The sequence below is a fragment of the Ips typographus genome, linkage group LG12 (assembly GCF_016097725.1).
Source record: "Ips typographus isolate SLU linkage group LG12, UJ_Ityp_2.0, whole genome shotgun sequence".
In the NCBI taxonomy this organism is placed as follows: Eukaryota; Metazoa; Arthropoda; class Insecta; order Coleoptera; family Curculionidae; genus Ips; species Ips typographus.
This window is the reverse complement of record NC_138433.1, coordinates 5,678,057-5,703,985: the sequence shown is the minus strand read 5'-3', so window position 1 is coordinate 5,703,985 and position 25,929 is coordinate 5,678,057. Positions and strand designations below refer to the sequence as shown.

Here is a 25,929-nt window from a genome sequence, read left to right as displayed (position 1 = left end):
TACTGGTTAAATTTTTTCACCAACTCGACACCCCTCACCAGACACCCATCTAGATTTTAGGAAACTTATTAATTTAAATTGTTTTTAAAAAAATTTAAACTTCTTATAATGTCATAATGTCATTTGGAGAACTCTAAGCCAATTTCAGTAGATCCTTAAGTATTAAGGAAATTGAAAACTGTTGACCCAATTTAACCAGCTTGGTACATCATCCTATTAAAAAGATTGAAGACGATAAACCTGTCGCTTTGTCGGAGCTACACGCTCCTACTGCAAAAATCCCTTAAAACCAGTTCTTTCCAAAGCAGTGAACATTAACTACGTTCGCTTGGATTCGGCCATTGTTATGCATTATTCACATTTCCGAATTATTCTGTAAATTAATCAAATTAAATTGTTGATAGAGCTAAGAGTATTGCCTCATTATAATGGGGACATACGGACCGTGCATCTGCATTTATACAGCTGTCCCCAGATAAAATATTTTACAGATATAGAATACCTGTTGTATTTGTTGTGTTAGAGAAATTCTTGGCAACCACGTAGCTACGGTTGAGAAGTTAAAGTTAGGATGACTTATTTTAGGAGTGAGTTGGGCGGCATGGTAGAGAATAGATCTTAAAGATTATGGTGTTTGTGCTAATAAATGTCTCTGTAAAACTCAATGTTGCTTCTATTCATTTAGACATCCATAACAACCAACCATCATTAACAACCTCCGAGTGAACGAAATCGAATCATTAACAACCTCCGAACTCCGAAACGAAAATGGCAGCTGGAAAACGGTAATAAAGGATGTCCTCGCTCGTGTTGTTGGATTGAATGTGTTATGATGAAACCTCACGTTAATGAGATTTCAACATTTTTTAATTAGATAGCTCAAGGTCGTGGATTAATTGCATGAGTTCATAACTAGCTATAGATGAACACACTTGGATATACTGCAGGAAATCAAACGAACCACTTGTTGTATATGTACACGTGTATATTACAAATTAAAAACAAACAAACTACAATATTTACAATTTACAGAATTTACAAAATTTACAAGAGTTGCCACAAAAAAGGTTGAAAACAAAAAGAGAGTTGAATTTAAAACAAATGAAAGAAAAAAGTTAAATTTGAAATTTAAAAAAACAGGAAAAGTTTTCCCAGTGCCAAACTGTCTCTAACTGCCCTTACCAGCTGTCAAAGACGATGTTTGGGTCCTGGAACCTCCAGTATCCTCTTCCCAGTCGTCAGTAGTGGCCACCGCTGATTTCCAGGTAGGAAATGGGGTCCAGAGACTGGTGACAGGTACCTAAGGCAGAAAACAGCAGAACACCAGGGAAAACGAACAAACAGCTTCAACACTTGTTCCGGCAACCAAAAAGGTGACCAGAGGTGATGACAAGTGTTGAAGTTGTTTAGAGCAAACTAATATTAACTAAAAAATAAAAATTAAATCAAACTAAACTGAATCAAGTGAGGAATTGTGGTGGTTCGATTCTGACCTTTTGAGACTCTGTGGCCGGTGGTCGGCTTTTCCAACACGTGGGTTGGTCCGGAAAACTCTGGACAAAGCAGTCCCAGTCAGGCTGATTCAATCCCCGATTGAAATATTATTTGGTCGGGAAAACCCTTGGATCTTTGGTCGGAAAGCCCTTGAAATTCCGGTCGGAAAGTCCTTGAAATTCCGGATGGAAAAATCTCTGAATATCCGGTTGGAAAAATCTCTGAATATCCGGTTGGAAAAATCTCTGAATATCCGGTTGGGCCGAACACAATGCTGTGTTGGAAAATTGGGCCGATACAAAATAATTCAAAAGAACTAACAATAAAACCAATTTACCTGTAATTCGGCCAGATGTTTACGGATTAAAAATTCAAATTCACACACGCGCCACACCGCTCAGAAAAAAGTCAGATGTCGGCAGTTCGGGTGCTGTAGTGGTAAAGAGACCGATATCACAAAGTGGGGTGATTAAATAGGCCACATGGCACCTGACACAAAGAAACACGACCACAAACCGACGCTTCCCCGACAAAAATCGAAACCAATCACGTGACTACGGCACCTGATAACTTATCAGGTCACGCACCCATATTTACAACAAAATGTGCACAAAGTGCAATTGGAGGATTTAAGCGATCGGAATCGGTCTACTAGTGTAACTAGGCCCATGTACATTAAAAACACAAATCAAACGAGTTAACGGACGAAAACTCTATTTCGTACGTAACACACTCCCCTAAGTAACCAAAAAAAAAAAATTAAACTTGTTCAATTTTTTTTTTAAGTGAAAAAGCACCTCGAAACTGACCTGAAGAAAAGCAAACCAAAAGACGATAAACCACCAAAATCAAGAGAACAAATGATGGGCGCCAGTATACCATTTGAAGGAGGCATACAACCTTTCAAACGAAAATGAAGCTCATCACAGCTATGAAGTAGCTCTGAAGAGGAGAAAAAAAAAACACAAGGTACCAGTTGACTCGCTCCAGTCTCCCACTCAAACAATATTCCCAGGAGAAGTCGTCATGACCCTACAAATCTCTAACCGGTTTATGTCCAGAAAATTAAAACGGGGTTGAACATGAAACCAACGTTGCGTAAACCTCGTTATGTGAGAGGAAACCTCATTCATTGGTCTCGGTAGAGATAAACAGAGACAGGACTCAACGCTCAGGAAAGAGAGACCAAAACAAATCACCTGGCAGGTGGAAACACAAGGAAAGAGAAGACAATCGTCCACCAACAAAAGGAAAGGTTTTTGATAGGAACCCTCTCTAGAAAACCCGAAAAATACACCGAACGGTTAGTGTATTAGTAACCACACAAAAATTAAATCTACTGGGGTGTTCCGAACGAAACCCCTGACGCCAAATCCCACTCAACCAAACAATTGGGGCTGAGGTCGAACACAGTAGAAAGTCTCCGTACTCCAGGGCCATGAAGGTACTTACAGGGACTCTAAGACTTTCCCCCCATGAACTACCCTCCCAAAAACCTTAGAGGTTAAGTGACTATGGCGGCACCCAATTCCGCTCAGCCCTTTACAACAAAGCAAAGTGGTTACAAAGTCAAATCCGGTAAAAGTCAAAATCAGGTAAATTGTCAAAACTGACAACAAGACAAAATAGAGAATACAAAAAAAAAAACGAAATTCCCTACATGTACGCAAGATTAAACATTAACGCATACAAGTTGCGGGGAAAAACAATTGACACAATCGAGCAAAAGAAAAATTGACTCCCTGACACTCCTAAATCGTCCCAAGAACCCTGACCACACGGTAACACTCGTTCCTGAACAAAAAACTAAGAGGAGTATCCAAAGCGGGAAAAATCAATAAAGTCACAATTGAGGAAAAATATACTCCCTGATACTCCCAAATCATTCCAGGAACCCTGACCACACGGTAACACTCATTCCAGAACAAACAAATAAAGGGGAGTATCCAAAGCGGGAAAATCAATCAATTAAAGTCACAATCGAGAAAAATTAAATCCAATAATAAACAAGTCAAATTAAATTAAATTAAAAATGATATACGATGTTAAAATGTGTTATTCTGGGTAATACGGTATCCACAGAATCTTTCAATTAAACAATTGAGTATATAAGTACCCGCCACTGTCCCTTAATAATGACACTTATTGAAAAAGATGTTAGGTAACAAATGTCATTATCACCAAAACAAGAAAACAAAAACTTGTTCATTATGGATTCAATAAATTAGAAAACATACGACCGACTCAATTCGTGTACACCTATTAAACCAACGGAATTGCATACAAAGTTAGAGACAATCCTAACAAAAACTAAATCTCAATAATCAGTCAGACGAATGAGCATCAGAATGCTCAGACTCGTCACTTAAAGTCACATCCGGTTTAATGTCGGATACATGCCAATCTCTCAAATTATTTCCATCCCTGTCAACTAAACGGTATACTAAATTAGAGAGGACTTTAGAAATAGTACACGGAATGTACCTAGGTGCCAACTTGGCAGCAAAACCGTCTACTGCTTTAGATAAAACATAATTTTTCTTCCAGACCTGATCTCCAACATGATACTTGACATCTCTCTTTCGAAAATCATAACGTTGTTTACTTTGAATGTAAGATTTAATGAAGTCGTTTCCGAACTTCTTCATAGATGTTAGGTAATTCCTGAACTGTATTGGGGTTATGCACTTTATCAGAAATTTCCACCTTATTGTCAGCATTATCACTAATTAAACCATAAAATGAACCATCAACAGGTATATTCCTGCCAAAGTTTAAAAATGCAGGAGAGAAACCAGTAATTTCATGTTTAGCCAGTCTAATAGCCTGGGCAACTTGGAAAATAGATTTATCCCAATCCCTGTGATTTTCATGAATGTAGGATCTTATTGCAGTGATTATCACTTGGTTGACTCTTTCAGTATGGTTCACTTGTGCATGATATCTAGCGTTATACCAAATTTTCTGGACATTATACTTAGTCATGAGATTTTTAAAATCCTTGCTAGTAAACTGACTACCATTGTCACAAGAGAAAATTTGGCAAACCCCAAACAAAAGAAAAACTTGATTTTCTATGAACTTAACTATGGCCTTAGAAGTCGCCTTCGCCATAGGGTGCACAAGTACAAATTTAGTGAACCAATCCACCACAACAAGAACGTACTGGTTTCCCGATTTCGATCTTGGATAAGGACCAATAAGATCAGCTGACAATAACTGGAAAGGAAAATTAACATTTCGGTATTGACCCATAAGACCTGCCTGGGGTAAATGACTAGATTTACTAGCAGCGCAAATAGTGCATTTTCTAACATAACGGTAAACAGAATCTCGCATATTTGCCCAATAATACAGTTCAGCAACCCTAGACAACGTTTTAGAGATGCCTAAATGACCGGCTGTTTCATGATCGTGAAACTTTTCAAGAATTTCCTGTCTATGAGCCGTAGGTACAACAATTTTCCAATTGGAAACATTGCCATCCAAGTTGTACTTAGAAAATACATGTTTATAAAGACAGTTATTTTTCACCTTAAAAGTCGGAAATTTATCAGGTGATTCTTGAACTTTCACTAACATGTCACGATACCATTTATCCAAAATTAGATTGGTCAAATTTAAAACAGCAACATCTTCCAAACTTCTCGAAAGAGCATCAGCTACAGTATTGGCAACACCCCTTCTATGCACGATATTAAATGAATACTGAGATAACTTAACAATCCATCTAGCTATACGAGCAGAAGGATTTTTCATGTTATTCAACCAAACTAAAGAGGAATGATCAGTATGGACCGTAAAATGTGTCCCTTCCAAATAATATCGGAATTTTTCAATGCCAAACAAAACAGCTAACAATTCCTTTTCAGTGGTTGTATATTTACGTTGACATTTGTTCAAAGTTCTACTCGCATAGGCAATAGGGTGTTCCAAACCGTCCTCCTCTTGATACAACACACAGCCAACTCCTGTGTCAGAAGCATCACACATTAAACTAAAAGGCTTGGTATAATCAGGACTGGCAAGAACAGGAGCAGTAGTAAGTGCCTCTTTAATTTTAGCAAAAGCAATGTTTGCTTCAGGGGTCCAAACAATAGGTTGACCTTTTTTACGCCCTTTCAAAAGATCTGTAATTGGACTACATAGGGACGAAAAATCCTTAAGAAACCTACGATAATAACCTATCAAACCGACAAGTCTACGAATTTGCGTAGTATTTTTAGGAACAGGGTAATCCAAAATAGCAGAAACTTTATCAGGGTTGGTCCTAAGCCCATCACGATCAACAATATAACCTAAAAATTTGAGAGACGACCTACAAAATTGACTTTTGTCCAAATTAATAGTCAAACCAGCATCCTTAAGACGCATAAATAGTTTTTTCAAAATCTCACAGTGTGTGTCAAAGTCAGGTGTGACAATAATAATGTCATCAAGATAATAAAATACATAAGGCTCTAAAGCCGGTCCTATAACCATGTCCATTAATCGACACATACTTTGGGCACTATCATTCAATCCAAAAGGTAAAACTTTATAATGGAAAAGCCCTCTACCATGCACTGCAAAAGCGGTTTTCTCTTTTGAAGTATCATCAAGTGGAATTTGATGAAAAGCTTGCTTTAAATCGATTGAAGACAGGAATTTCGCATCTCGAACCTTGGTGACAATAGAATCGATAAGAGGCATTGGATATGCACTAGGAATACTAACAGAGTTAAGCTTCCGGGCATCCAAGCACACTCTAAATGAGCCATCACTTTTTTTGACAAGCCACATAGGCGAACACCAAGGTGAATTAGAAGGTTCTATTATACCAAGCTCTAGCATTTCATCCACCTGGTCGTTAAGACACTTTTGCATTGCATATGATAATGGGTATTGTCTCTGTTTGACAGGCTTTTCATTACCGGTGTTAATGGTATGTTTAATTAAATGGGTTAAACCCAATTTATTTTTTGGTGCAATAGTTTTATACAGATCCTTGATCTTATTAAGTTCTTCAGTCTGTGTCAAAGTTAACTCTTCAGCGGACTGAATCTTATTTATAACAGACACTGAATTAAAGATTGATTGATATGACAGGTTTCTAAAATTTAATTGAATATTAAATGCTTTAAGAAAATCAATGCCCAAAACATGTTTTAAAGAAGGAATAACTAAAACTTTCAACAGTCTGGTAACATTACCTAAAGTTATAGGAGGCCAAAAATAACCTGACACACTCTGTAAGTTTCCGTCAGCAGTAGTGACGTGAAATGACGAATCTTCGGTCAAACATAAGTCTACGTCTTTAAGTATCTGCAGACCATCAAAACCCAGAATAGAGATAGAACTACCAGTATCGATCAAAGCCAAAAACGAACAATCAGAAATTCTAACATTTAAATATGGACGGTCATCAAACGATTTTTTAGCACAAACAGGATTAACGGAAATTTCCGTGGACAAAGACAACGCACCGTCTTCAGTAACCCGACTATCACCAACAATAGGAACTTTTTCAGACATAAAAAATTTCAAAACAAAATTCAAATTCAAATTTTTTTTGTAACAAATGTCAAGTACATATCTGTAAATAGGCTAAATATTCTTAGTCAGCGTTAAAATATACATTGTTTAACAGTACCAAATCTACATATACAAACTGCACCTGTGCCATTTGTAGAACACTGGGGGCCGCAGCTCGCACAGCACACAGCGAATATTGGCTGAGCTCAAGGAGCAGGCTATGATGCTGGCCAAGGGACAGGCGTCCAGGGAGTTATCGTGGACGTCCGAATTGGGGCAAAGTACGGACGTCACGACTGAGGACGTAAAGCCGAAAGATACTGCGCCGCAGGGCCTATCAAAAAAGCAGACTGGAACGAGGCCCAACAAGTCTGCAACGAAAGAGGAATGACATACGCTGCCGGCAACCAAAAGTAAATATGTGCTGTGCGTCATAACTGTCTTTTTGTTTTTTTTTGATATACCATTCTGACAAGCTAACTGTTGATAGCTGACCCTGTAACTTTCCTTATTTTACCTTTTAAACAAACTATTTATACATGTATTTTACATAAGAGACAGAGCTCATCGATGAAATCGCTTGTCTAAATTCACATTTAGTCATAAAAAATAATATCAGATTATATATTTCATAAACAACAAAAAAGTAACTAACTAGGTTATTGCCGCTAATGCACCGCCAGTAGGTCACCGGGCAACCAGGTACCAGACGCAGCGTCAGCAGGAAAATCACCGAACCTTCCAATGTGGAGCACAGAACAATATTGGTCAGCACGTATTATTTTAATTCAATTTGTTTATAACGTTTGTTAATTTGTATAAATAGTGTTAACTGTTAAATAAAAATCAGTATTAATCCAACAGCGGTTCTTACTCAACCTTCCAACCTAAACCTTATACAATAGTAAACTACCAAGTGTCCTGAGCATTCTTCCTGAATTCCATTACAGGAATTTACATTGGTCCTTCGAGCAAAAAAAAAAAAAACCTTCAAAAAACCAACTGATTAGAATTCTCTCAAGCCTGTGCGGTGCCCAAGTATACCTTGGGTGGTAGTGGTTCTTTTCAGTTATTCCTTTGTATAGCAAGTGCACTGCCTGGTTGTACAATTCTTGACCAAATCATACCATCCCCAACCAAACAAAGAAATCGGTTGAGATACCAGCAAACAACAAACAACAAACAACAAACAACAAAAAACAAAAAACACCTACTGAAATCATAAGAAGAAGCCAGGACATACAAACCTAGAAGAATGGAAGAAGCCAACGAACTCGCCAAGGCACAAGAGACCTTGGGTAAAAAATTAAAAAACCTATTTACCAATTATAAAAAAGACGCCCACGAGAGGAAAAATAAACCATATTTTCTCAAGAAAACTGCAGAATTCGCGGCCATTTGAGAAAGCATTGAAGAAAACCATAAACAGCTTATAAAGCTTGACGTTCCGACGCATCCGTATTTCACAACCAGTTATTTTTGTCAACTACAAGAGCTACTCCAAGAAATTACCAAACATATTTCCGATTCCAAACAAAAGTTTCTTCAGGCAGCCAAACCACTCGCACAACAAGAAGCCTTATATTATAATCCGAACCAGTGTCAAGCACCGAAAAATCGTTTAAAAGAAGAAGAGGTCCGAGTAAACCAGATGAGTCAAACTTTAAGAGACATCTCAACGGAACTAATCAATGAGCAATCTCGAAGCCGATATCAGTTCCTACTAGAGAAGTTATCCAAGCAATGGGACGTTATCTCTGAAATATACATCGAGGTTCAAGTTCAGGAAATTGACCATACCATCAAGAATCCCATAGAAAACCTTGAAAAGCAGTACGAAGAAACAGTACAAAACCTACAAGACAAGATTCAAGGAGTACAACAAACTGTGAGACAATGCAATATAGTCTTACCTCAAATCAAATTGCCAAATTTTGATGGCCTATACGAAGAATGGGTCCCATTTCGAGATATTTTCATCAAAATGGTTCATGAAAATCCAGCAATTACAACAATAGAGAAAATGCCGTATCTTAAAACGCATGTCAGAGGGGAAGCTGGAAGACTGATCCAGCACTTGTCCATAGCAGAAACCAACTATAATCCTGCTTAGAATATTCTCAATGACAGATACAGCAATGATAGACTCATAGTCTCCAAACTAATAGATAGGATCTTAGATCTTCCAGTAATTCAACATGAGTCACCATCCAAGATAAAGCAGCTTCACGATACAGTTGTGGAATGTCTTGAAGCCATCAATAATCTAAAAATTGATACTTCTAAATGGGGACCTATTATCAGTCGCATCATCTGCCGAAAATGGGATCATGAAACCAACAAGCTTTATGAACAATCGCTAAGCAAGCCCCATGAAATACAGGACTTTGTTGAAGTTAGAAGATTTCTTCAAGCAAGATTCTAATCATTAGAAGCAATGTCAGATGCACAAAAGAAAAATCCATACAACTCAAAAAACAACAATGACAATAACAAACCCAGAAGTACTGATGCCTGCAAGTACTGCAATGAAGCCCACTTGATTTACCACTGCACAAAATTCAAAGCCTTATCATCAGAACTTCGACTAAAAGCTGCCAAGGACAAAAAGCTATGTTTGAACTGTTTAAACCATGACTACAAATCCAAATGCAATTCATCAATGAAATGCCTCATTTGCAACAATCACCATCATATATACTTACACATCGATTCATGGAAACCACCACAGAACAGAAGACCAGCGTTCAAAAACGAAACAACAAGCCATGTTAGCCGACAAGGTGAGATGGTTTTTTTGGCAACAGCACTCATTAGAGTTAGAAATGTTTATGGAAGCTATGAAAATCTGAGAGTTCTCATCGACCCTGGCTCCCAATCAGCATTCATAACCGAAGAGGCTGCAAGCCTACTCGGCCTGCCCAGACAGAAAATTCAAGCACAAGTTACAGGACTTGGCGCAGGAGAACCACAAGTGTCAAAATCCCAGTTACAGCTACTAATTAAGCCGAGATTTTCCAGCAGTTTCCAGCTTGATGTTGTTGGAATTGTTCTGCCTAAACTAACACGAACTCTTCCTGGAGTAGACCTTGACGTAGACATATTACAATGGAAGAACGACATCCTTGCTGATCCAACATTCTACAAACCTGGCCCAGTAGATATACTTCTTGGAGCCCGAGAATATGCCCAGTTAATCCTGGAAGGCATACGAAAGACAGAAGATGGTCTTCTTGGCCAACAAACAGAATTAGGATGGATTCTTTCCGGAAACTTACCAACAAATTCAGACAACAAATTACAAGTTCTTAGCATGATAACATGCATTGAAGAAGATAGACAATTAACCAAATTTTGGGAAGTCGAAGAGGTCTCACAAACACGTCCGTTATCAGAAGATGATGACTATTGCGAACAACATTACGAAGCCAACACTACAAGAAATAGCGATGGAACATACATCGTTAGAATCCCATTTAACGGAAAAGAGAGTCTATTAGGAATGTCAAAATCACGAGCTACTGCACGACTGTTCCAGTTAGAAAAAAGAATGAGCGGTAACAAAGAACTGGAAATCGCCTATAAGCAATTCATGCAGGAATATCTAAATCTTGGTCACATGAAAATGCTTCCACATACAGAGCTGCAGCATCGATATATTATCCCACATCAACCGGTATTCAAGGAATCCAGCACTACAACAAAATTAAGGGTGGTTTTTGATGCTTCCAGTAAAACTTCATCAGGATTGAGCCTCAACAATACCATGTATGCAGGTCCCAGATTACAACCAGAACTATCAGACATAGTACTACGCTGGAGATCACAGAAAGTAGTGATCACAGCTGACATTGAAAAAATGTACAGGCAGATAAAGATTCACGCCGACGACCTGAAATATCAGAAAATCCTATGGAGATTTGATAGTGACACACCAATAAATGAATATTGCTTAACGACTGTAACTTATGGGACAACAGCAGCACCGTACTTAGCTATTAAAACGTTACAAAAGCTTGCCCACGATGAGAGACACAATTTTCCAAATGCATCCAAAGCAGCAATGAGAGATTTTTAGTCGACGACTTGTTATCAGGTGCTGATACCATAAAGGAAGCTCTGTCACTACAAGATGAACTTATCAAAATGTTTCAACGAGGAGGATTTACGTTGCGGAAATGGTCCAGCAACAAACCAGAGTTACTACAAAATCTTCCGGATGAACTTAAGGATCATTCAGCGTTGGAAATAACTGAAGATGACATAAGGAAATCGCTAGGTATACACTGGGCTCCGTATGATGACACATTTAGATTCAAAACCGAAATATCGACCAGTGATACCATCACTAAGAGAAGCATCCTCTCAGAAGTTATTCGACCCCCTAGGATGGTTAGCTCCAATAATCATCCGAGCGAAGCTCCTTATCCAAGAATTATGGCTGCAGAAACTGAATTGGGATGATCCTGTGCCACTCGTCATTAAAAGCAAATGGGAAATGTTTCGAACAGAGTTAAAAAATGTCGAAAAAATTACTATATCCAGGTGGACCCACCAAGTCAAAAGCAGTCAGGTGGAACTACATGGGTTCTGTGATGCTTCCGAAAAGGCATATGGAGCCGTAGTCTACATGAAAGTAAAGAACTCTCAGGATAAAGCAGAAATAATTCTGCTAATTGCCAAATCCAAAGTTGCACCGGCAAGAATGAAAGTTACGTTACCAAGACTAGAATTATGTGCTGCCGTGCTTCTTTCACATCTAATAAAAAAGACTGCTACAACCCTATCACTAGAAGATACCCCCGTACACGCTTGGACAGACTCAACAATAGCACTATCGTGGATAAAAGGGGACCCGTCCAGGTGGAAGAATTTTGTAGCCAACCGAGTAGCAGAAATCACCAAACTAGTTCCAAACCAACATTGGCACCATGTACGAACCGACGACAATCCAGCTGATATTATATCAAGAGGAATAAGCCCAACTCTATTAAAAAACCATGCAATGTGGTGGTCTGGTCCATCGTGGTTAAAATCGACCATCGTAACGCCGACGAACCAAATAGAAGTCACCACAGAGGAGGCCAGAATGTGTCACCATGTTACAATCGCAACTCAAAACAGTAAAACAAAAAATGAACTTATAGAGCGATTTTCTTCATTAAAACACATGACTCGAGTTATAGCATACTGCAGACGATTTATTCAAAAATGCAGGAAACAAACGAATTCGCATACACTACTCACAGTTGATGAATTGGGAGATACCCTAACACACCTAGTCAAGATTGATCAGATCCAACATTTCGAACCAGAAATACAAAAACTAAAAAATAACTCTCAACTAGACACTAGTAGCAAAATACTCAATCTTACTCCATGGCTGGACGACAATGGAGTCTTACGAGTTGGAGGAAGATTACAAAACTCAATGTTAAGCTACGATAGCAAACATCCAATGATCTTACCATATGCGAGTCACCTGACAAAGTTAGTAATACTGAACGCTCACGCCAATACACTACATGGAGGAAATAAGCTGACATTATCTTATACAAGAAGCCGTTTTTGGATAATAAATGGAAAACGCCGAGTAAAGACGATTATTGGCCACTGTGTAAGATGCTTGCGATTCAAAGGTCAAACAATCGAGCAACAGATGGGAAATCTTCCAGTTCCCAGGATTACACCGTCGCACCCATTTCTGCATTCCGGCGTCGATTACGCAGGACCTATTCAGATCAAAACTACAAAAGGCAGAGGATATAGATCTTATAAAGGATATATCTCGATCTTTGTCTGTCTTGCTACAAAGACAATTCACATAGAAGTTGTCAGTGATATGTCATCAGACATGTTTCTGGCAGCATTCCGGCGATTTACCTCCAACTTGTTCAGAAAATTAAGAAAGACTTCTGGAAGAGCTGGACTAATGACTATCTCCATCAACTTCAGCAGCGTTACAAGAGGAAGAAGCATCAAGATTCACTGAACATTGGAGATCTAGTACTTGTAAAAGATCAGAATATCAACCCAAGCAAATGGCCATTAGCCCGAGTAACTGAAGTGCACCCAGGTAAAGACACAAATGTTAGAGTGGTCACTATAAAGAGAGCAGAAGGAGCTCCCATCAAGAGATCTACACACCACTTAATTCCAATAATACCAAACACCGAGAATGAAAAACCACTATTCCACAACCAAAACAAACAAAGCCCAAGACAACACTGGAAAAAGGCATTGATCGCTGTTCTTTTTGTTGTGATGATCCAAGCGTCCAAGGCAACTCAATATTCGATCCATTATCCTCCACCAGGACTATACATTGAGCACATGGGACATGCACGAATAGACAGGGGCACCTTCAGAATTGACCTTAGGTACGAGAAAAGTAGAATGGTGAACGACTCAATAAACGTTCAAGATGCAATTAATCAGATAGACAACCTCTGTCAACGAGCAAAATCAATAGCAGGGGACACACAATGCATATCACTGATACATCATTTAAAAGAGAAGGAAAAACAATTTCAATGGACACAAAACGGATTACAAACTGTGGTATCCAAGCGTGGAAAAAGAGGAGCGTTGGGAAAACTACTTACCGCTGTATTCGGAGTAAATGATGAGATCTACACAAATATTGACGAATTAGATAAAAACCAAAAGGAGCTAATCAAGGCATCCAACCACCAAACCAAATTCATGCTACATGCGTTATCTACTTTTAATGATACCGAATCCAGAATCAACAATCAACTCGAAAGATTCCGGGAGAAAATCAATGAAGGCATTGCTTCAATAAATGAAATGGAAGAATGGTATCAAATGGTGGATACAAATAAACTGACAATTCACATTCTGAGTTCATATCAAGTGGTCTCCAATTACATAGATGAACTTTTGGACTATTATAAACGATTGTTAGATGTTCACTACCACAAAGATCACATATATGACTTAATATCTCCGACCCACATTGAAGAGATTATAGCAGCTGCGTCCAGAAAGATTCCTTCCAACATCGAAATAATATCCTATCCTGTGCTCCAGACCAGAGTGGAACACAGTGAAGAATTTATCCACGTCTATGGATATTTTGTGATGATAAACCACAACGAATTTATGCTAATCAGATCGACTCCAATTCCACTAAAGACAGAAAATAAGTCCTATTGGATCCTGGATATTCCAAACGAATTACTAGCAATCGACTATGATTCACAGTTGTACTTCCAAATTTCTGAATATGAGTTGAACAACAGTCTGAACATTGCGGAAAATGTCTTCGTATGTTCACCCACTACAACAAGAGGCATAGAGACTAGTCCAAATTGCGTAATAGACCAAGTATACCAGCGAGAAGAAAATACCTCATGCAAAATCACACAGCATTCCATATCATCAATAATATGGAAACAGTTACACACTCCAAACTCATGGTTAGCAATTACGCCTGAAAAAACTAAAATTGCCATTATTTGCGATGGAATCCGAAACGATGTGTCTCTAAATCAGACTGCTATTATAGAAACAACTCCAACTTGCATCATTCAAACGAAGAAGAACATCCTAACGCCTAAAAGGTCAGACAGTGTCACTGTGTCACTGTCTTACAGGCATTCTCCAAACCTATACTACAAAATATATCATTATTCCCAGTTATGCACGGAAGAGAAACCACGCTAATTGACGAACCTGTAATTGACGCATCCAACAAGCTTAATGAAGTCAGGAGTGAAGAAATGAGTATCAAACGACAACTTGAAACCACGCATTGGGAGACAGTCAAAAAGCACTTTCTAATCACAAGCCTTAGTGGTACAGTGATAACTATACTTGTTGTTATCACATTTATGGTGCTATTCGGGTTCTACAAACGACGACAAAGTAACAGCTCCAATACGAGAAGAGACAGAGATGCAGCAGACATTCTATTAAATACAATCAGAGCTGCCCAGCCACCCACAGAAGCGATTGTCCTCGAACCAGTATTTCCCCATGACGGCGCTGAACATTGATGGCATGGCAATAGACTGCCCAGAATGTCTAAATTCACATTTAGTCATAAAAAATATTATTAGTTTATATATTTCATAAACAACACAATTATTGCGGCTAATGCACCGCCGCAGGTACCAAACGCAGCGTCAGCAGGAAAATCACCAAACCTTCGAATGTTGGTCAGCACTTATTATTTTCATTTGTTTATAACGTTTGTAAATGTGTATAAATAGTTAACTGTTAAATAAAAATCAGTATTAATCCAACAGCGGTTCTTACTCAACCTTCCAACCTAAACAACAATAAACTACCAAGTATCCTGAGCAGTCTTCCTGAATTCCATTACAGGAATTTACAATCTCTTTGATTGCTTAATTAATTTCTCTAATTCTCTAATTGCATAATCGCTCTGTATACGTATATTGCTTTACCTATTTGATTTGCTTTTCGATTATCTTACTATTTATTTTTACTTTTGATGGATTATCTCTAATTGGTTTGCTTTGATTGGTAAATTTTACCGTACTGGGTTTGCGCTAAAAAAAAACATTTGTTTAATCCGCAATGCGGGATATATTGGTTGAAGTCCCATTTAGTTCAAGCTAATTGGATATTTTGCCTTTTGCTTTCGTTAATTAACTTTGTTGGTAGAGCGAATTATGCAATTGTGCCTTATCTTACCTATTGCCTTTACTTTAATTTTTGACTTATTAATTACTAGTTTCTTTCTATTCTTATTCTTCTTGGTATTATTAGTGTTCTGATCTGGAGGCACTGTTAATTAGCTACCTTTTGCCTTTAAGTTAATGTCAGTGCTTAGGGTCAGGGAGGGTTCTATTCTTTTTTATATCCTCAAGGAGATGCAAACTTAACATTTTCTGATTATCTGTTATTAGACTGTTGACTTGGGCTGGTTTTATTTTTACCGTTTGCGGGATTTTCTAGCTAAAGTCAGTTCTAAATTGTTAGCTCAGTCGCTGTTTGTGGAGCAAACAATTTTTTTTTCTTTAATAACTTATTATACCTAATAGTTCCTTCACCATCGGTCAATAACTTGACTTTTTTACTTGGATTTTTACTGCACACTCGTTTAGCTTTAGCTGTCACTATTGAGTGGATTTTCGAAATTGACTTCATCGATGGTTCTGATTTGAAAAGTTTTGCTTTGCCTCATTTTCTTTAAGTAGTTGTCAGCTGTTTAATTAGATCTTTTGCTTTAATTTGTATCTTTAATTTTGAATTGTATTATCAAGTTCAATTTATCATTTCTTTAACTTTCGTAAATTATTGTTCTGGCCTGGAGGTAGCAGAGTTTGGTCGATTCCTATTTCTGACAGCAATTGGTTATACAATGCTCTGTGGGCTTCTGAGTTTGAACAACATTTCGTGTATTTAATTTAATTTCAATTTTCTCAAATAGCTTACTCTTGCCAATTGACCTTTTTACTTTTTATTAATATTGTATTATCATATTATCTTATTTGCTTGATATGCCTCATGATCATTTTCCAAAGTGAATACCTGTTTACCTTTTGTTCCGCACTTCAACGTAGCTAGTCACTTGCGATCAGCTCCGGGTCTTACGGTGTCAATCTTATCTATTTTTTTTTTTGTTTTTGTTGTCTTTAGTTTTACAAGTAAGTGACGTAAGTAGTATTTTTTCCTGCCCACACAGGGGTGTGACGACGCAGATGGCATTTTAGGGCCATAGAGCCTTAGTATTCTTACCTGCCCACACAGGGGTGTGACGACGCAGATGACATTTTAGGGCCATAGAGCCTTACTATTTTTACCTGCCCACACGGGGGTGTGCGACGCGGAAGACATTTTAGAGCCATAGAGCTATTTGATTTTTGTGCGATTCTGGTTTCGCTTTCATTTGTCCATTTACTCATTTTCTTTTATTATAATGTTTAATTTTCATCGCTACTTTTCCATTATCTTGGTTTAAAGGGTACTTTTCTCGGGTGAATTTGACCTTGACAGTTTTTATCATCAGCGTCGGTAAAATTTTTAAGTTTCCCTCCTAACTTAGGAGAGGGGGAGTGTAACGGTTTATTTTTGTCACTACGCTGTTATGGCTAATTGCCAAATTTCATATACCTGCGCGGCCCATCTCTACTGTAATTGTCAATGTCGCGATCTTCATCTGGGCGTCGGTCTGTCATATCTCCGAGATTTAATTTTGACCCGTCCATCCGGTGAGTTCTCTTCCATTGTGTCAGCTTGAAGTGCCGGCCGGATTTATTTAGTGCTCTCGCAAGTCGCTACCAAATCTTTTTTTATCCGCTAATTTAGCCATCATCATTGGGATTTATCGCGAGATGAATATTGATTTGTGTGCGTTAGCGTAGTGGGTGAGTTTTCTAGCCAATATTTTCGTCCACAATAATTTATTTCACGGTGTTATAATTGTTCTCAGGCTCGAGGCAGACGGCCATTTTCTTCACCAACTTGTGGTTTCTATTAGTGATGTTAGAAATTCCATCCGTAAGTGCATTTTGCCTTGATAATTTTAGTTATTAATTTTGCTTTCTTTTAAATAGTAACAGACAGAGAAAAAAACCAAAGCAAAGCGAGCTACACGTCTCGGTCAGCTATTTTTATTAATTTTTACTTAACTATTTCACTATTTCTAATCATTACATTCATTGCAAGAGGCCCAAATTGATAGTTTTTTTCCTAATCAGATTAACGTTGTTTACTATACACACCACGCGTGTGTATGTGGTTATGTCATATTTGTTTGAACTATTTTGTTAAGTAGTAATCAAAAACAGCCTTCTTGTGGATGTATATATTTTATTTGCGGTTTGTATATTAGTTTTTTCTAATAGGGTCCAACCTAGGGGTTAACAATCCAAACAACCGGCCCTTAGTCACGCCAACAACGACGTTTTGTAGTTGTGCGCCGGTTAGGCAGTTGACCTTATTGCGTAAGAATTAGCCTAAGTTAGCTGGATTTATAGTGTGGTGGCTCCAGCAGATTTGCCTGAATAAATTGGTTATTATTTCATTTGTGGTTTGAATTCACAAGTCTCTATTATTAGTTGTTATCGTCATATAATCACTAAATAATTGCTGCATAGTTTCTTTTTTTTAGCTTTTTTATTATTTCACTAACAAACGGTTCGTGGGCACCCAAATCTCGTTATAACTTCGTCGTACAAAGCTTGGCTTACAGCTCGAGCTGTTGCTTTTCTAATTGCTCGACATTGCACCCACTTAGTAAATCGGTCTTGAAACACTACCAAGTAATTGTTTCCTTTTGCGGAACGGGGTAACGGGCCAACTAAATCGGTACAGACGGTTTCCCAGGGGCGGTTATTTCGTGACGGTTGCATGTACCCAGGCGGTGCTTGTTGCGATACTTTATAACGCTGACAAGAAGGACAATTGCGGACGTAATTTGCAATATCCCGCATCATTCCCGGCCAATAATAGCGCTGAGCTATACGGACGGTGGTTTTTGCAATCCCAAAATGCCCGGCGGCCGGCTCATCGTGGTTTTGCCGAAGAATGGCCGCCCTAGCGGTCTTAGGGACGCAAAGTTTCCACGAACTGGCAGACTCTGCAGACGTGACTTCGTTTAAATCCCAAAAATGGCGGTAGAGACGGTTTTCTTTAATACAGTAGTCAGGGAAATTTTTGGGATTTGCTTCGACCGCCGCCATTTTAGCGCTATACCAGGAGCACGGTTCAAAATTTTCGATCAGCGCTATGGATTCGGGTGGATCGCCAACCGAGTTGGACGGCACGGGGTCCCGAGATAAAGCGTCAGCTACTTTATTCAGTATCCCCTTTCGGTACTTGATTTCGAAATCAAATTGTTGGAGATAGATACTCCAACGGGCTAATCGGCCAGATGGGCTTTTTAGAGAGTGCAACCAACGTAAGGACTGGTGATCCGTCACCACGGTAAAACGGTAGCCTTCAAGGTACGGTCTCATTTTTTCGACTCCCCATACTATTGCCAAGCATTCTTTCTCGGTCACCGAAAACTTTCGTTCAGTAGCTGTCAACGTTCTGCTAGCATAAGCGATAATGTGATCGCCATTGGAATCATGCTGTATTAATGCAGCACCTAGCCCATGATCCGACGCGTCTGTTTGTAGTACAAACGGCCGGGAAAAATCTGGACAGGCCAAAATGGGGGCTTCGGTTAGGCACTTTTTCAGCTGCTCAAATGCATGCTGCTCGTCCGCTGACCAAGACCACTTCACTCCCTTCTTTAAAAGTCGGTTTAGAGGAGAAGCAATTTTGGAAAAGTCCTTGACAAAACGGCGGTACCAGGACGCAACACCGAGAAAACGGCGAACGCCTCTCACGTTGGTCGGAGCCGGCAGTTCCTGAATAGCCGACACTTTTTCTGGATCGGTACGAATACCACTGGACGTAACCAGGTGGCCCAGGTAACGGAGGGATTTCCGACCAAATTGACATTTATCCGGATTCAGGCGCAAGTTCGCAGCTCGGAGACGACGGAAAACCTCGGACAGATTGTCGAGATGTTGTTCAAAGGTTTCCCCAAGAACAATAATGTCGTCCAGATACGCAAAACAGTACGGATCCATATCGGGGCCGATGACTCTATCCATTAATCGTTGAAACGTAGCGGGAGCAGAGTGTAAACCAAACGGCATGACTTTGAATTGAAACAAGCCCATGCCCGGCACCGTGAATGCGGTAATTGGTTTGCTAGCTTCATCAAGAGCTACTTGCCAGTAACCCTGTTTCAAGTCAATACTGGATATATAACGGGCACGGCGGAGTTTGTCCAAGATTGCATTAATAAATGGTAACGGGTATGCATCTTTTCGAGTAACGTCATTGACTTTTTGGAAGTCAATACAGAAACGGTGTTTACCATCCTTTTTACGGACAATTACCACAGGGGAACTCCACGGACTGGTTGACGGCTCAATAATACCGTCTTGCAACATCTGCTTTACCTCGGTATTAATAATCTCCTGCATACGAGGATTGCGAGGGTGATAGCGTTGCTTAATCGGCTGGATTTGCTCCAAATGAATGGTATGTGTGGTTAGTGGAGTTACGCCTCTAATTCGGTCAAACTTTGGAAGTTCGGTGTTTAAAAACTGTTGCAGTCTGGCATTTTCGGTTTCGGTTAACGTTAGAGGCTCAGGCGGTTCAATGGTGTTGACTGGACTAATCTTTTTCGGTTTGCGGACTGGTCTGGGGCTAACTATTCGTACAGCCCTTGTCTGCAAATTTACTCGAAAAGGATGTTTTCCTAGTAAGTCCATACCAAGTACGATAAATACGGTTAACCCTGGTAAATAGTGCAACACCTCCGTTACAGTCGGGTAGCCCTCAAAAGTCAGTTTGACCCTGAAAGCCTCGGTAATATCCACCTTACTGCCATTTGCAACTTTAGGGTTCTCAACAGTTGGACGGAGAGGTGGGCAGCCGTGCTTAAAACACAACTGTCGTACCACGGCCCCTACGTATGAACGGGCGGCACCAGTGTCTACTAATGCTATAAATTCTGTGTCAAACATTTTGACAGAGATGTGGGGTCGATTGTCCGTGGTCAGGAAAGCATTCAGGGCGGTGACTGCTGGTATATCAGCAACAGATGGCACTGGGACGGTCGGTACGGTAACGTTTGGTGTTGCGGTCGGAAGAACGTAGTCTTTGGTGCCAGAATCGTTAACCAACGTCTCAGTCGGTACAGGGTAACTGGTAGTAACGTTAGGTACTTTAGTAACTGGAGTAACGTCACGTTTATGTCTACTAACGGTCGGTACGGTACAACTAGGCACAGAAACGGTCGGTACGGTAATGTTAACTTTGTCGGCGGCATACTTGGGTACGGTATAACAGGTGACAGGAACAGGTGGTATGGTATAACAGGTGACAGGAACAAATGGTACGGTATGACAGGTGACAGGAACAGGTGGTACGGTATGACAGGTGACAGGAACAGGCGGTACGGTAAAGTTAACTGGAGTAACGGTCGGTACGGGGTTTAACGGCGGAACGGTATTTACAAGGGACGGCTGACAGGCGGTAACTGTCAAAACAGGGTGGGTCGAGGCGGTTACGTCGGGCGGTTGTGCTTTCCTCGCATTATCACAACGCCCTTTTAGTTTTCCGGCCGTGCACAATCACAATGCCGAGACTGTACACCTGGTTTCCCACATCTGGAGCAGAACAGACGGGACGGACGCGTACATTCTGTACGGAAATGCCCGGCCTCTCCACATCGCCAACACACTCCTCCAGGACCGCCCACGGGAGCACCCTGACGGTTTTCAGTACGGGGTGAGTGTCGAGGTGACCTGTTGTGCGTTGTATTGAGGGACTGGTTGTTGTGAGTCGGTCGATTCCCCTCATTTGGTCGTGGGCGGCCCGGTACGGTAACCCGTGTCTCGGGTACTTGACGTGACTTTATGGTCGGTTCCTGATTACTATTCACTCTAGTAAACTCAGGTTGAGGGCGGTAACTACATGCCTCTGCCTGCCTTACCTCCTCTAAGAGGCGTTCGGTCTCACGGGCTTTCTGTGACAGAGTTAACACATCGTAAAAGTCGGTCGGCCGCACCATCTGTCTTAATTGTGGTGTCATATTGCGGTACAACCAGCGTAACTCCTGTTCGGGTGTAATACTCCCATGCCGGCGGATCATAGTTTGTAAGTCTGTAAAGTACAGACTGACAGATTCCCCTTGTCTTTGTAATCTGCGGCTTATCTGCGCCTCAAGATCATCATAGTAATCCAGAGGGTAGTAAAAAGTACGGAAATCAGCCTCAAATTGCTGCCACGTCGCCCAACGATGCCGGTTGTTTCGGAACCACAGTAGCGCATTACCACGCAACACCATAGGTAATTGCGGCACTAGTAAGTCTGGATGGACTTGATTGGCGGCGCAAATCTCCATTAATTGCTCCAGGAAAGCAACAGGATCATCCTGTTCATTAAAGTAGACTTTCCAGTCTTGAGCGCGAAAATACATGGATGTTTGACGGTCCAGGGTCGGCGTGGGTCCCAGCGGACAAGGAAGTGGCTTTGTTAACGCCTCATTGGCCGTGGTCATGGGCGGTATCCAGGGATAAGTTACCGGCAAAGTCAACGATAGAGGGGGAACTCGGGAACCGTGAATCGGTCGTGTGGGGTGAGCTGAAGTGAACGTTACGGCGGTACTGCAACTGGGGATTGGGCGTGTAGTACCCCACGTCGATGGTGTTGTAAAAATGGGGGCGGTCGTCGTAAGAGACTCGGTAACTTTAACTACTACGGTAGTCGGGGGCAAAGTTACTGTGGTAGCGGTCGGTTCGGTATTTACTGCAGGAAAAGTAAACGGTGCAGTTCTGACTATCGGGGTTGATTCCCCACCCATTAAGCAGGCAATTAAGCGCTTCCTTAATACCTCCGTGGTGCCACTGGTGTCTAATCCAATCTTGGATAGTTCAACGATCAACGCGTCTTTCCTGAGCTGGCAAACGTACGCAATTTTGGAGTCCATCGGTTCGGTGCCGCCTGAGAAGGCGGCTGCACTGGTGGCGGCGGTGACGGTTAACGGTAAACTATCTTATTGATCGGTATCCATGACAACCCAGGCCACACGGTATAGTTAAACTCGGGTAAAAAAAACAAAGCCGGACTGGTTAAAGACAAAATTTTTTTAGTGAATCGCAAAGCGGGGATCAAGCTCGGTTAGTACAGTTATCCTAAGCTATTAACCACAACAAAGTTACACGTTTATATTAACAATATAAACGTCGGGCGCCAAATTTGTGACGCTCTTTTGTTGGGGTTGCAAATTAAATACCCCTTTTGACACTAGTCTGATTTTAATTGCCTCGGGCGCCACCTGGTTTCAAATAACCGCGGAGCGTAAACCAGGAAAACGCTCCGTCTACCGGGGTAACTTTTAAGACAGTCGAAGAAGGAAAGCGGGCGCTAAGGTTTTGCAAGGCTGACAGGCCCAATGAAAGACAAAAATTAATTTACAAGCTCACCGGGTCGTGTTTTCAAACAAACTAAACAGAAATTAACACTCTGTAACACTTAACCAAAATTATGACTATGGACCTACGGTGGTTAACGAACAGAACCAATCGGAAAAACAAAAGTCGGAACCCTAACGGTATCTTAAGTCTTAAACGGAAACAACAGCAAGTGTAAAAATGAGAGAGAGCGTGTAACTTTGTTTTAAGTGATCAATTTCAACCTAAAGCGTGTAAGTCGGGACGCGGGTGACAAAGCAGTTAAACGTACCAATAATAGCGGTCAAATAAAAGGTGTACACGTTAACGGTGTCCACGGCAGCTGTCCTGGCGGTCAAGAACAGGAGAAATGCGGGTGCTAACCACGGTATACTAATTACTGGGGAAAATCCGTCGGGTCAATACGAGTCCAAACGACGGCTAACTACGGTGTACTAATTACTGGGAAAATCCGTCGGGTCAATACGAGTCCAAACGACGGCTAACTACGGTATACTAACTACGGGGGAAAATCCGTCGGGTCAATACGAGTCCAAACGACGGCTAACTACGGTGTACTAATTACTGGGAAAATCCGTCGGGTCAATACGAGTCCTAACGACGGCTAACTACGGTGTACTAATTACTGGGAAAATCCGTCGGGTCAATACGAGTCCTAACGACGGCTAACTACGGTGTACTAATTACTGGGAAAATCCGTCGGGTCAATACGAGTCCAAACGACGGCTAACTACGGTGTACTAATTACTGGGAAAATCCGTCGGGTCAATACGAGTCCTAACGACGGCTAACTACGGTGTACTAATTACTGGGAAAATCCGTCGGGTCAATACGAGTCCTAACGACGGCTAACTACGGTGTACTAATTACTGGGAAAATCCGTCGGGTCAATACGAGTCCTAACGACGGCTAACTACGGTGTACTAATTACTGGGAAAATCCATCGGGTCAATACGAGTCCAAACGACGGCTAACTACGGTATACTAACTACGGGGAAAATCAAAAGGAACGGTCAGGTATTGGGGTATAGGCCCAGAACAGATGCCGTACCGGTACACGTGGTTGAATGGTACTTACTGCTGGTCGGGTTTCGTGTCGGAGCAGGCTGGCTGGTTCGGTCGCTGACCGCAGGTGGAAGAGGCCGTTTGCCACGTGCAGGCCAGTTTTATTTCCTGCAATCTCCCACTCACCTACGTACCATGTATGGGGGACCGGAACCGCGCGCACTGCCACACACTGGGTGCCGGCAGGACGTCTTTGCAGGTTAACTGCGGTACTATAGCCGCTGAACATTCGGCCGCGCAAAACTTATTAGCCACGTAATTATCAATTAGCGGTTTTCCGCGACACATCGCTATGACCCTAACGAAAAGTAACCGACGTCCCGAACCAAAACTGACAAGAACGGAGAAAATCCGACTGTTGGAACCTTAGCAATTAAAACGAGGATTCCGGTTGATCGATTCAATTAAGAAAACGGTAAAAACTTAGTAACTTCGTTACAGTGTGTCGCCAGTAAAAATTGTCAAGTCTTGGATGTGAGAAACCCTGTTTGACACAAACACAGACCATCGTGACGCATGAGATGCGATCCTGCAGACAGCTACCCTTGAGTCTGTTCATAAATAAACAGAGCTAAAACTAAATTGGTCTTCATAAATATGCAGAACCTTATGGACCATCTTCGACAATAAAACCATAGCACACAATTCGAGGCGTGGCAAACTCACTGTTTACAGAGGGGCAACTCTGGATTTAGAAGTTACCATACGCCCTCAAATTTGCATCTGCAAATCCATACAATTGTAGATTGATGATGTGCATCTCAAAAAACAAATGACGAGGAATTTTTACATTTCGCAGGTATAAAATATCTTGAAAGAAGTGAGTCCACTTATTGGAGGTTTCTGGGTCAAGAAGGGTATCTAAATCGATTTTCTGGGGACATAATTCCTGCATGAGCATCTTACCAACAACTATAACTATAGCAATCAACCCCAACCCCAGCGGGTCAAACATTAAAACAGATTGTTTTAATAAAGAGATAGAGTTTGAAGTACTATTGTGAAGATGCTTAGTTTCATTGAGGAGAGTAACGAGCTCCGTACACGAAACGAGAATGTCATCCATATACGTTTGAGATAATAGAGCGTTAGAAGCAAATGGGTGTATTTTCATACTTGAAACTGCTAATTATTTTAATATACGAGTGGACAAATAAGGAGCACAGTTAGTTCCGTGACTGTCTAGTTGGATACAACAAATTGGTTCATTGGGAAAATCTTTCCATAATACGTTTTGAAGGAAAGTGTGCTTGGGATTTATCTTTATTTGTCTAAAAATGTTTAATTAATTTTTCAATGTCACAGCAAAGGGTTGAGGGCAGCAATGCGTTCTAAAACGGCAAAGTATATTGTATAAGTCCGGTTGGACTTGATACTTCTTAAGACAAATGTCGTTCAGTGAACTTCCCGTAAATGACTTACAAGAAGCATCAAAGACGTCCCTTAATTTTGTAGTCAAGTTTTCCTCTCGAATGACGCAATGGTGAGGCATGAAGTATTTTAGATTAATGTTGAAATTTTTCAAAGAGAGGGGACAAAGTGAGCATGCTGCAACAAAACATGTAACGGAGTTACTAATTTTTATTAATTTTATGTTGGATTATGCGTGACCTTTACTGCTGGGTGCTTGGCCGCGGCCGTCGTTAGCGTCGGTTTTGTCGGGGCCGTTTGAAACCTCAGGTCACTTTAACCTCAGGAAATTTACGGGTTAAGTTAAACTTGTTACGGTTCAATTCTTCTTTAGGAAACTTTTTTTGTTTGGGGAGGATTTGAGGGGAAACGGCGAAAAGTGCCTTAAGGCCTACTCGCCGGACCTTTTAGGGTTCCCCCGCATAATTATTACTGCTACTACTACCTTTTTGTTTTCATAATTTTACGG

General features: G+C 40.7%; 1 protein-coding gene and 1 long non-coding RNA gene across 2 annotated transcripts; both read left to right on the top strand.

Annotated features, from left to right (window-relative positions):
* The first annotated feature begins 9,445 nt into the window (after positions 1 to 9,445).
* On the top strand, positions 9,446 to 11,086 carry LOC145736196 (uncharacterized). Its single transcript, XM_081990496.1, has one exon. It carries the CDS (start codon positions 9,446 to 9,448, stop codon positions 11,084 to 11,086), a length of 1,641 nt encoding a protein of 546 aa, XP_081846622.1.
* Positions 11,087 to 16,711: 5,625 nt separating this feature from the next.
* On the top strand, positions 16,712 to 18,026 carry LOC145736718 (uncharacterized). Its single transcript, XR_014180085.1, has 2 exons — positions 16,712 to 17,369; positions 17,435 to 18,026. It is a non-coding gene; the product is annotated as an uncharacterized LOC145736718 (long non-coding RNA).
* The last annotated feature ends 7,903 nt before the right edge of the window (positions 18,027 to 25,929 follow it).

Coding starts and splice junctions, on each gene's coding strand:
- LOC145736196 (XM_081990496.1), top strand. CDS start 9,446: ATGTCAGATGCACAAAAGAAAAATCCATACAACTCAAAAAACAACAAT.